The sequence below is a fragment of the Palaemon carinicauda genome, chromosome 42, assembly GCF_036898095.1.
Source record: "Palaemon carinicauda isolate YSFRI2023 chromosome 42, ASM3689809v2, whole genome shotgun sequence".
Taxonomy (NCBI): domain Eukaryota; kingdom Metazoa; phylum Arthropoda; class Malacostraca; order Decapoda; family Palaemonidae; genus Palaemon; species Palaemon carinicauda.
Genome location: NC_090766.1, coordinates 57,791,286 through 57,804,762, shown reverse-complemented (window position 1 = coordinate 57,804,762; position 13,477 = coordinate 57,791,286). Strand labels below are relative to the sequence as shown.

General features: G+C 32.3%; 1 protein-coding gene across 1 annotated transcript in view; it reads left to right on the top strand.

Annotated features, from left to right (window-relative positions):
• Nucleotides 1-13,477, top strand: part of LOC137633176 (kinesin-like protein KIF2A) — a 118,551-nt gene that overhangs the window by 89,921 nt on the left and 15,153 nt on the right. The window contains exons 2-3 of the mRNA XM_068365333.1: nucleotides 5,283-5,377; nucleotides 12,019-12,153. Of these exons, the coding sequence (XP_068221434.1) occupies nucleotides 5,283-5,377; nucleotides 12,019-12,153 (230 nt within the window). The remainder of the gene's footprint in view (nucleotides 1-5,282; nucleotides 5,378-12,018; nucleotides 12,154-13,477) is intronic.

Genomic DNA, 13,477 nt, shown 5'->3' with positions numbered 1-13,477 from the left:
TAAACCATAAATTCTCAGGTGAGAATCTTGCATTTGAATTATATATTACTAAAATTTCCTCCGGCTTATAAGACGAGTTAAAGATGAGAACACGTTTGAGGTGGATTTTACCCATACTGAAGTTGACAGGTTATTCTGGATAATCTTTGATTTTAATGATAATGGAAGTCACGACATTGTTTCCTTTATTGTTATTTGCTATAAGGAACATTGTCATGCTTCTTGATAATTTTAACTATTGTATCGTAAATGAAGAAATTTGGTTATACCCCTTACTTTTAACCACTTGTTTTTCCTTGTATTCTATTAAGTTTTATCCAGCCTCCTGCCAAATTGTGGAATGAGCTTCCAGTCAAAGGTTTAAAGGGTGCTCATGAATGGTAGAGGTAAGGGAAAGTGATATTGCCCTATCAAGGTGGACAATGCCCTAGACTGACCCTATATACATATGATCAGCGTCCAAGCTAGGACCAAGGAAGGCCAGGCAATGGCTGCTGATGTCTCAGCAGGTAGACCTGTTGGCTCCCCTAAACCCCACATCCCTAGCTCACGAGGTCGGCGAGGTTGCAGGCACCAAAGAAACTATTGAATTTGAACTATATGCAATTGCGTTTTGTGTGAAACTGGTTGACATGTCTCTTTTTATATTAAGTAAACTTTTTAGATATTTTATTTTTATAATTCTTATATACTTGGTTACTTGGCTTTTAGGCTTATAGCATTCTGCTTTCATAATTAGAGTTAAAGTCTGGCATATAGTTTTGATAAAAATATAATTAGCGGAGGTAGGCAAACATCTTAACACATTTTAATGAGTTTTGAGTGAATACTGATTTACAGTATATCTTCCCCAGTACGATAAATGAATGAAGTTGATAACTATTTTTTCCTATAGTTTCATATAGCTCACTTAATCTAAATTAACATGTATTATCACCTTTTAACATTGGTAATCAAACACTAATAGCGTTAAACAGACGGTGTGATTTAACATTTTCATTAGAGGTAGAATGCATATACAAGTAGCAGTAACTTGCTGTACTCTGAGGACATGTTTTGTCAGACTGAAATTCGGACTGTCTGTCAATTAAAAAAAGAAAAAAGAAAATGATAACTTTGAGAGTACATATCCAAGATCATATTTTTAGTGTTTAATTTATATAATTTTCGACGCATATGGTTTTTTAAGTTCAAAAGAATAACTTTATTTGACGTCACTTTTTAATTCCATCAAAGGATATTATTATTATTTTTATTATTATTATTATTACTATTATTATTGTTGTTGTTTTTGTTGTTGTTGTTAGGTAAGCTACAACCGTAGTTGAAAGAGCTGTATGTTTGAAGTCCAAGGTCTCCTACAGGGGAAAATAGCCCAGTGAGGAAAGGAAATTAATTAAAAAAATAGAAGTAATGAACTCTTTAACTACACCCTCTTTTAACCTTCTACATTACCTAGATGCTGAATGGACTCCCTAGTCCCCTGCCCAAAATGAAATTGTAGAAATTCGAACTGTTGAGTAATGATTTTCAGTCTCACATTGCAGTTTTATGGTGACGCTGACTACTCAGTACAAATGACGTTTTACGTGGCGGTCTTGTCTCCACTTGCATTGTGGCAAAAGTTGGGCAGAGGATATTCAAGCTCTGGTGTATCCCACACCCAGTAGTTGACATGATTATAGGTTGCTGATGTCGAGAGCCCGGACATGCACACATGCAGTCATTTTATTACCAAGTATTTTATTTCTTGGACATTTATTTTGGCGTTTTGTAATGCTAAATCTATGAGGATGTTTAGAAACCCTTAACATCATTTGGAAAGCTGAAGTTATTAAAGAATTTCTATGGATTTCGTTGGAATTAATTCATGACTTCGTACCTTCTATTTTTCTAATTTATTAGGCATTTATATAAAGATTTGTAGCAATTATTTTGTTAATAGTTCATATATGGAAACCATTTTAATGTCGTTACTGTTCTTAAGATATTTTGTTAACTGTTCATTACCTCTATTACAGTTTATTTCTTATTCCCATGCCTCACTGGCAACCTTTCCCTGTTGGAGCCCTTTGGGCTTATAGCATCCTGCTTTTCCAACTAGGGTTGTAGCTTAGCTTGTAGCAATAGTAAATTATAACAGGCGGTATAAAGTAAACGAAGAAATCTCGTGTCGTTACAAGAAGCTATCAATTGAGAGACTTTTTTTGCCATTACAGATGAATGGTTGTGTTGTATGAAGTTGTATGGGGTTGTTGCTTAGCTAGTAGTAGTAGTAGTAGTAGTAGTATAGTAGTAGTAGTAGTCGTAATAATAATCATCATCATCATCATCATCATGATAACAACAACAATAACAACAATAACGGATCATATCCTTCTGGATTTATCCTGCGAGGAGATAGACTTCATTTTCCAGGCCCCCGTGGGACCTTGGATTATTAAAACACCTTGATAACGCTAATACCCCCTTTTGCCGGAACTCCCCACATTTGCGAACATGTGCATGACATGCTGGCCTCGCTCGCATGACATCGCTCTCATTTATTAGATCTCATGTTCTCGAAATAGATTAAATAACCAAGATTGTATCGAAGCTAGTATTTATTGCATGAAGGTCGCGGAAGAATTGACGTGGTAGGGTTTAGCGACCTTCGGTGCTTGTTTGTTAGGTCCAGGGTTCTCATTTTGTATCGGGGTTATGTTGTTGGTTGCGTGCACGCAATTTCTTTTTTTATTTTTTTGCTAGGAGACTATAATCAATTTTTTCGTGGGCGGGTAGATATCTTTTGAAGGTTTAATTTGTTTTGGGAGGGATATTTTTTATTTCGTGAGGCTCATCTAATCCAGATAAGAAGGAGATATTTGTATAAAAAAACCTTCATTTGTATATAAGTATAACGTGTTAATACACATTTTGCGTGAGTGAAATATTTTAATATACATTTTGTATGAGTAATGTTTTGATATACATTTTCTGTGAGTGAAAAGTTTTAATTTAAATTTTGTGCGAGTAAAACTACATTTTGATGTATGTAAAACGTTGTAAACTACATTTTGATATAAATAAAAAACTACCTTTTGATATATGTAAAAAGTTTTAAACTACGTTTTGATATGTAAAAGGTTTTAAACTACATTTTGATATATGTAAAACGTTTTAAACTACGTTTTGATATGTAAAGGTTTTAAACTACATTTTGATATGCAAAACGTTTTAAACTACGTCCTTATATGTAAAAAGTTTTAAACTACATTTTGATATGTGTAAAACCTTTTAAAACTAAATTTTATGTATAACATTTTAACCTACATTTTGATTTAAGCAAAACGTTTTAGCCATATAGTTATAAAGATGATTAATCGTAGCAGAGGTAGATTTGGGGAATAACTCTCTCTCTCTCTCTCTCTCTCTCTCTCTCTCTCTCTCTCTCTCTCTCTCTCTCTCTCTCTCTCTCTCTCTCTCTCAACTCGGTCTGATCTTTAAATGCCATTGGTAGGTGGGAGGAATAGGAAATGTTAATGAGAACAGTGCGACAGCGGAATGGAGCCAACAGGGAAAATGCTAATAGGATGGAAAGTTCGAGTCTTCATAAGGTAACACGACTGGCACGCGCACCAGGTAAGGCCCAGGTGGGGGGGTGGGGGTGTTATCGTGCAGGCGTTCTGTCGGGTCGATCTATATATTTTTTTCTTTATTGTCTTTTACACTTTTTATTTATTCCAATTGAATGTTTGTATTGTTGATCTATATTGGTTTTGTTTCCTTTGTCTTTTAGCCTTTTTTATTTATTCCAAATTAATTTTTGTATTGTCGGTCTATATTTGGCTTTATTTGTCTTTTAGACTTTTTTTTTTATTTATTCTAATTGTATTTTTATATTGTCTGTCTATATTTGTTTTTGTTTTCTTTATTGTCTTTTACACTTAACATTTATTCCAATTGAATGTTAGTATTGTCGGTCTATTAGATTTTGGTTTCTTTGTCTTTTATGTTTTATTTACTTCAATTGAATTTTTGTATTGTCGTTGTATTTTTATTTTCTTGTCTTTCAGGCTGATATATTACAATTGAATTTAACATTCAAATGATATCCCCTTGATTTTTTGTCCCCCGTTACCCAAAATGCTGCACAAATATATATATATGTATATATATATATATATATGTGTGTGTGTGTGTGGTGTGTGTGTGTGTGTACCCGAGCCATCGAAAATGACGTCCTGAATATTTAGATAGATAGCCACACTTGCTCAAATTCAACCATTTTCCCCTTTCTTGACTACAACCGCTGTTTCGGCAATTAGTGGGAACGTATGGTTTCAGAGTGATCCTCTCGGGTATGACTACTCCCTCTCCATCTGAGCGTGACATGAATTATACATACATATATATATATATTATATATATATATATAATATATATATATATATATATATATATATATTATATATATATATATATATATATATTTATATATATATATATATATATATATATATATATATATATATATATATATATACACACACCACCTAATATCTGGATACTCTCTGCTTCGGGATCAAAGATAATAGCTTCTGGTGGGCCGGGGAATCGAATCCGGGCTCAAGAAACTGAGGTTCCATTGACGTAGCAACGTAGCTACAAAGTACATATGTTTAGTCACACTTGCTCTTAATTATATAAGGGATTTTCATATTGTTTAAGTGTGCAATGTAGTTATTTTCAATTAAACGGGTTCAGTTGGAACGTTCATAAGCCACTTTGATCAATTGTTTACAGTGAAGGCGAGCGATTTGGATGGTGATTGCTGTAATGAGGCCGGAGGAAAACATTGTGAAGCGAATGCAGATCTAATTGGAGAGTGGTTGAAAGCTTGGGCACTTTACTATACGATTTTTTGTGTTATTTTCTTTACATTTTGATTTTCGCGGCGGGTTTATAAATACATTTACATAGGATATTTAATATTACACATGCTGATAACTATTATTTGCCAATTATTGTAAACTGTCTTTGAGAGTTATTATTATTGCATGCTAAGCTACAACCGTAGTTTGAAAATCAGGATACTATAAGGCTAAGGGCTCCAACATGGAAAAAATAGCCCAGTGAGGAAAAGAAATAAGGAATTAGATTAACTATGTAAGAAGTCATGAGAGATTTAAAAGTACCGGGCTTTCTAATTACTGGAAATTTTGAATATTTTTTTTTATTATGAATTTCATGTCATTGCAATAAGTTAAATAATAACTGAATTTATTCTTCATTTATTTCAGGACGGGTTCATTCAGCGACTGTTTCCGCCGTGAACCCGGCTTCCAAAAGCGTCACCGTCGAATGGTTTGAAAAGGGAGAAACCAAAGGAAAGGAAGTAAGTATCGTCTTTGTTTATTTTTAGTTGCAGTCTCCAAAATCTTACGTAGTCACCCCTGTCCGTTTATTTGATTATTTATTTATTTATTAGTGAGCAGCTTTACACAAAACTACTTAACCGATTTTGACCAAATTTGGTTGTCATATTATTATTATTATTAGCCCAAGAATGAATCTGTAATATTTTGGGAAGTACATCAAAGTACAAGTACACAGCAGTACTTTGAAAATATTAGCAATTTTAATTAAAAAAGTCTCTCTCTCTCTCTCTCTCTCTCTCTCTCTCTCTCTCCTCTCTCTCTCTCTCTCTCTCTCTCTCTCTCTCTCTCTCTCTCTCTCTCTCTCTTTTTGAACATTGCGGAAAAAAACCACTGAACCAGTTTCAACGAGACTTGGTGGCCATGTTGGGTTATGACCCAAAACAAACCCATTAAAGTAAATACGTCGAAGTCACGAAGTGCAAGTACGCAGTGGAGTTAAGATTAAAACAAGACTGCCTGGCGTGGCGATGACATGTTCTCTACTGAGTATCTCTAGTTCTTATGTTGCATTTCTTGCAAATATCTGATCGTAAAAAGGAAATCCCATTTAGTGGATCCACGGGAATATGTTGATGGAATATAGTCGAGTTGAATATCACGGGGATGGAATTCTAAAGATGTCGATTCTCTCTCTCTCTCTCTCTCTCTCTCTCTCCTCTCTCTCTCTCTCTCTCTCTCTCTCTCTCTCTCTCTATTTTATAGTCTACTTAAGATCCGTTTATTAATCTATTGTATACCTTGTGATTGTTGATTTATTATTTACAACGAAATCCCAGCTGAAGTATATAGATATGCTGAAATGAAAAAATTCAGTTTTTCCCCAACAGTGAATGGAAAATCTGTTAAGGCTTCAGTTAAAGGTTTCAAGGTCGCTCATGAATGGCAGAAGCAAGGGGCAGTGACAATGCCTAGAGACTAACTGTATATACAAATGAATAGAGCCCAAGCCCCCTCTCCACTGCATGACCTGGGATGGTCAGGCAATGGCTGCTGATGACTCAGCAGGTAGACCTACAGGCTCTCCTAGCCTCCCCCCCTTTCCTAATCTCACAAGGATGGTGAGGTTACGTGTTAATGCTTTGTATCGCAAAATTAAATTTTGTTAATGGATATTTTAAGTTATCTCCATTCCTGCTTTCCATATTTCTGTCTGACTTCACGTGCCTTTATTGACTTCATTTGTTACACCTCTATACTGAATATCCTCTTCGGTCCTAGCGTTTGATCTTACGGACCAAATACCATTAAATGAATCTTTGAAAACTTGGTGATGAGTGGTGTAAATTCCGTTTACATAAAGACCCTTATGAAATATGGAGTAAGGATTCTTAGATATTTAATACTTATGGTGGAATATATGTATACGCAAGAGGGGGGGGGGGGGACGAAATCATCACTTTATGCAAGAGTTAACCAGATCATGATCATATGGTGTTCGCCTAAACTTGATATTTAATGGAATTGCTATAAAAGAAATTCTGGGTAGACCTAAGGAAAAAAAGGATTGTATCTTGAGGAAAGATGACAAATTTAGTGACTGCAGGAGGTTGGAATTCTGATGTGACCTGACCGAGCCGTTACATGTAGGGGGTATAAGGTCATGAATATTTCAATTAATAATAGTGCTTCCGAAGTTTTTTTTTTTTTTTTTTTTTTATAGTAAACTGAATCATTTCTAAAATGTATTCAGGAAGTAATTATAACTCATTACCACGCATTGTTTGCTTTGTGTAAGCATAAGAAAGAGGAAAAACAACTTTTTTCTTTCTTTTTTTGTATGGATTATTATGAATTTGAGACGCAAAATACCTAGATCTAAGTTTTCAATTAGATATGTAATGTGTTTTTCTGATTCAGTTAGATAATAGGTAATGTGTTTTTCTCAATTAATTAGATAATAGGTAATGTTTTTCTCAATCGATCAGATAATAGGTAGTGTGTTTTTCTCTCAATTAAATGATAGTTATTTTTTTTTTCCAATCAATTAGATATATATGTTTTTCTTATTAAATTAGATGGTAGGCAATGTTTGTTTTTTCAATCGATTGATTACATCTAATTGATTGGGAAAAACACATTACCTATCTTCTAATTGAATAAAAACACATTGCCTATATTATCTAATTGATTTAGAAAAACACAATACCTATCATCTAATTGAATAAGAAAAAACACACTGCCTGTTAGCTAATCGATCGATAAAAAACAATTGCCTGTTATCTATTGCAATGAAAGATGAAATATTGGAGGAGAAAGGATTAATAATTTGGAATCATTGAAGTATTTAGGTACTATGATCTCTAATACAGGATCTTTAGAATTTAAGTCTAATAAAAATTTGAAAAAAAAAAGTAAATTAGAAAAGAGCTAGGTTAAGTAAAATTTGGAAATCAAATCCCCTGAAATTATGTATAAAAATGAGGCTATATATCAGTTTAGTGAGATCGGTGTTACTATATACATGAATCGTGGTATGGCAATGAACCAATATCCACCAGATTTGTAGATTTGAGAACAAAGCCCTAAGAAGAAAATTGGGAGTTGAATAGCAGGACATGATTAGAAATGAAACTAAAAGAGAGATTACCCGAGTGCCATATGTGGATGAGATCATGGTGAGGGGTAGAGGGAGATGGTTTGGGCATGTTGCACTCCCCAAGAGAAATTGGTTTTCAACTGGGCTCCACGAGGTACTAGATTTGGAAGACTAATATCTACATTTTTCTCAATCGATTAGATAGTGTTTTTCTCAATCAATTAGGTAATATGTTGTGTTTTTCTCAATTAGATGATAGGCTGTGTTTTTCTCATTCAAAATAGATAAAGGGTAATTTTTATTATTCAATTAGATAATAGGTAATGCATTTTTCTCAATCGATTAGATAATAAGTAATCTGTTTTCTCTATCGATTTGGTAATAGGTAATGTTTTCCTCAATCGATTAGATAATAGGTAATGTGTTTTCTCTATCGATTAGATAATAGTTAATGCGTTTTCACAATTGATTAGATAATAGGTAATGTGTTTTCCTCAATCGATTAGATAATAGTTAATGCGTTTTCACAATTGATTAGATAATAGGTAATGTGTTTTCCTCAATCGATTAGATAATAGTTAATGCGTTTTTCACAATTGATTAGATAATAGGTAATGTGTTTTCCTCAATCGATTAGATAATAGTTAATGCGTTTTTCACAATTGATTAGATAATAGGTAATGTGTTTTCCTCAATCGATGAGATAATAGTTTAATGCGTTTTCCTCAATCAATTCGATAATAGGTAATGTTTTCCTCAATCAATTAGATAATAGGTAATGTGTTTTCCTCAGTCGCTTAGATAAATAGGTAATGTGTTTTCCTCAGTTGATTAGATAATAGGTAATGTGTTTTTCTCAATCGATCAGATAATAGGTAATGCGTTTTTTCTCAATCGATTAGATAATAGGTAATGCGTTTTCCTCAATCGATAGATAATAGGTAATGCGTTTTCCTCAATCGATTAGATATTAGGTAATGCGTTTTCCTCAATCGATTAGATTATTAGGTAATGCGTTTTTCTCAATCGATTAGATAATAGGTAATGCGTTTTCCTCAATCGATTAGATAATAGGTAATGCGTTTTCCTCAATCTATTAGATAATAGGTAATGTGTTTTCCTCAATCGATTAGATATTAGGTAATGCGTTTTTCCTCAATCGATTAGATAATAGGTAATGCGTTTTCCTCAATCGATTAGATATTAGGTAATGCGTTTTCCTCAATCGATTAGATATTAGGTAATGCGTTTTTCTCAATCGATTAGATAATAGGTAATGCGTTTTCCTCAATCGATTAGATAATAGGTAATGCGTTTTCCTCAATCTATTAGATAATAGGTAATGTGTTTTCCTCAATCAGTTAGATAATAGGTAATGTGTTTTCCTTAATCGATTAGATAATAGGTAATGTGTTTTCCTCAATTGATTAGATAATAGGTAATGCGTTTTCCTCAATCTATTAGATAATAGGTAATGTGTTTTCCTTAATCGATTAGATAATAGGTAATGTGTTTTCCTCAATCGATTAGATAATAGGTAATGCGTTTTCCTCAATCGATTAGATAATAGGTAATGCGATTCTCTCAATCGATTAGATAATAGGTAATGTGTTTTCCTCAATTGAATAGATAATAGGTAATGTGTTTTCTCAATCGATTAGATAATAGTTAATGCGTTTTTCACAATTGATTAGATAATAGGTAATGTGTTTTCCTCAATCGATGAGATAATAGGTAATGTGTTTTCCTCAATCAATTAGATAATAGGTAATGTTTTCCTCAATCAATTAGATAATAGGTAATGTGTTTTCCTCAATTGATTAGATAATAGGTAATGTGTTTTTCTCAATCGATCAGATAATAGGTAATGCGTTTTTTCTCAATCGATTAGATAATAGGTAATGCGTTTTTCTCAATCGATTAGATAATAGGTAATGCGTTTTCCTCAATCTATTAGATAATAGGTAATGCGTTTCTCTCAATCGATTAGATAATAGGTAATGTGTTTTCCTCAATAGATTAGATGATAGGTAATGTGTTTTCCTCAATCGATTAGATAATAGGTAATGTGTTTTCCTCAATCGATTAGATAATAGGTAATGTGTTTTCTCAATCGATTAGATAATAGTTAATGCGGTTTTCACAATTGATTAGATAATAGGTAATGTGTTTTTCTCAATCGATGACATAATAGGTAATGCGTTTTTTCTCAATCGATTAAATAATAGGTATGTGTTTTCCTCAATCGATTAGATAATAGGTAATGTTTTCCTCAATCAATTAGATAATAGGTAATGTGTTTTCCTCAATCGCTTAGATAATAGGTAATGTTTTTTTCTCAATCGATTAGATAATAGGTTAATGTGTTTTCCTCAGTCAATTAGATAATAGGTAATGCATTTTTCTCAATCAATTAGATAATAGGTAATGCATTTTTCTCAATCGATTAGATAATAGGTATATAATGTATTTTTCTCTATCGATTAGATAATAAGTAATGTGTTTTCTCTATCGATTTGGTAAGTAGGTAATGCGTTTTCCTCAATCGATTAGATAATAGGTAATGTGTTTTCCTCAATTGATTAGATACTAGGTTATGTGTTTTCTCTATCGATTAGATAATAGGTAATGTGTTTTCCTCAATCGAATAGATAATAGTTAATGCGTTTTTTCACAATTGATTATATAATAGGTATTGTGTTTTTCTCATCGATGAGATGATAGGTAATGCGTTTTTCTCAATCGATTAAATAATAGGTAATGTGTTTTCCTCAATCTATTAGATAATAGGTAATGTGTTTTTCTCAATCGATCAGATAATAGGTAATGCGTTTTTTCTCAATCGATTAGATAATAGGTAATGTGTTTTCCTCAATCAGTTAGATAATAGGTAATGTGTTTTCCTCAATCGCTTAGATATTAGGTAATGTGTTTTCCTTAATCGATTAGATAATAGGTAATGCGTTTATTCTCAATCGATTAGATAATAGGTAATGTGTTTTCCCTCAATCGATTAGTTAATAGGTAATGTGTGTTCCTCAATCGATTAGTTAATAGGTAATGTGTTTTCCCTCAATCGATTAGATAATAGGTAATGTGTTTTCCTCAATCGATTAGATAATAGGTAGTGCGTTTTTCTCAATCGATTAGATAATAGGTAGTGCATTTTCCTCAATCGATTAGATAATAGGTAATGCGTTTTCCTCAATCAATTAGATAATAGGTAATGCGTTTCTCTCAATCGATGTAGATAATAGGTAATGTTTTCCTCAATCGATTAGATAATAGGTAATGTGGTTTTCCTCAATCCATTAGATGATAGGTAACGTGTTTTCCTCAATTGATTAGGTAATAGGTAATGCGTTTTCCTCAATCAATCAGATAATAGATAATGTGTTTTCCTCAATCGATAAGATAATAGGTAATTTGTTTTTCTCAATTGATTAGACAATAGGTAAGGTTTTTCTCGATCAGATTATAGGTGATGTTTTTATCACTCAATTAGATAAAAGGTAATGCTTTTCTCATTCAATTAGATAATAAGTTAGTTTTTTCATCAATTAGATAATTGGTTATATGGTTTTCTCATTCAATTAGATAATAGATTGTTCTTCTCATTTAATTAGATACATTTTTTTCTCATTCAATTAGATAAATTGTTTTTCTCATTCAATTAGATAAAAGGTTGTTTTTTTCTCATTCAATTAGATAAAAGATTGTGTTTTTCTTTTCAATTGGATAAGTTTGTTTTTCTCATTCAATTAGATAAGTTTGTTTTTCTCATCAATTAGATAAATTGTTTTTCTCATTCAATTAGATAATAGGCTATGTGTTTTTCTCATTCAATTAGATAAAAGAATGTGTTTTTCTTTTCAATTGGATAAGTTTGTTTTTCTCATTCAATTAGATAAAAAAATTGTTTTTCTCATTCAATTAGATAAAAAATGTGTTTCTCATTCAATAAGATAAAAAAATGTGGTTTTTCTCATTCAATTAGATAATTTTATGTTTTCCTCATTCAATTAGATAAAAAGTAATGTGTTCATATCATTCATTTTACAGATCGAATTCGATGCCGTGTTTGCCCTCAACCCAGATTTGGCCCCACAGGACCAGAATGCCATGCCACCGCCTTCGAAATTCGTGAGTATATGGACAGCTCTCTGGTCCCGTTTCCTCCAACATGCATCTAAAGACTGAATTATAAAACGTGAAAACCTTAAGATAAGTAGACTCATGACTGTTCGCAGCTGGGTTTTTTTGAGACCTCGCCAGGTGGTGGATTCGAGTCTTCCCTGTTTTAAATTCAGCCTTTAGACTTTTTTTTTTATTTTACAATGCCAACGCCCTAACAACCCCCCCCCCCCTTCTCGAGGCACTCCCCCACTCCCCCTCTAAAAGCACCAGCCCATCCGTTACCTCACTCTCACCCGGGGCATGTATTTTTATATCGGTAGTCACACGCCTACACGTGTCTCTCACACACAATGTGCACACTTTTCCATCTTTTCCTTTGTCCCTCATCCCGTTACAAGGAACACAACTGCAGCATGTAGCACCACAATATTATATATATATATATATGTATATATATATAAATATATAATATATATATATATATATATATATATATATATATATATATATATATTATATATACATATATATAATATATATAAAATATATATATACAGTATATATATTATATATATAATATATACATATATACATATATAAATATATATATATATATATATATATAATATTATATATATATATAAAATATATATACAGTATATATATATACAATAATATATATATATACAATATATATATATATATATTATATATATATATATATATATATATATATATATATTATATAATAAAGAAAAAAAACGTCATGTACAGTGTTTTTGGTGTTCAGGTTTTATTTTTTGTGTTGCATCTTTTTTTGAGGGGTTATTATTATTAGCCTAGTTTTGGGTGTATGTTTTGTATGTCTCTCACCTTGTTGAGTAGACTGGACTAATTTCCACCACCCCTTCACCTGTAGTGTAATTAAGTGGTCATAACTGGTATGAATATGGGTTGCCCTTAAAACATTGTACTTTTCATGTATTTTCAATTAGTGTACATAAAGTTACTATTGCACGGTCCTTCAGAAACTTCAAAAGTTTTTAACACAGGTTGCTCGATTGCTGGTTAGATCATAATGACCCCCCTCCCCCCTCTCTTTCTCTTGGAGAAGACCATGCATTTGCAGCATTGTTTGTGTTCTTATAAAAGATGGGAAATGTGACTCATTGTGCTGTGTGTGACCTTAGATTTTGGGACTGATGGAAATAATATTTCTGTTATCTTGGAGCTTTTGGTGTGATCCGCATCATTCTTTGCGTTTGGATCATGTCAATAACTGTCTCTTGGCCTCTGATATTTTGCTGTAATTTTAGGTGAGAAAAGAAACAATTGATAAAACATTTTATTGAAGACATTGCCTCTCCCCTGGTGTTCAAAATGA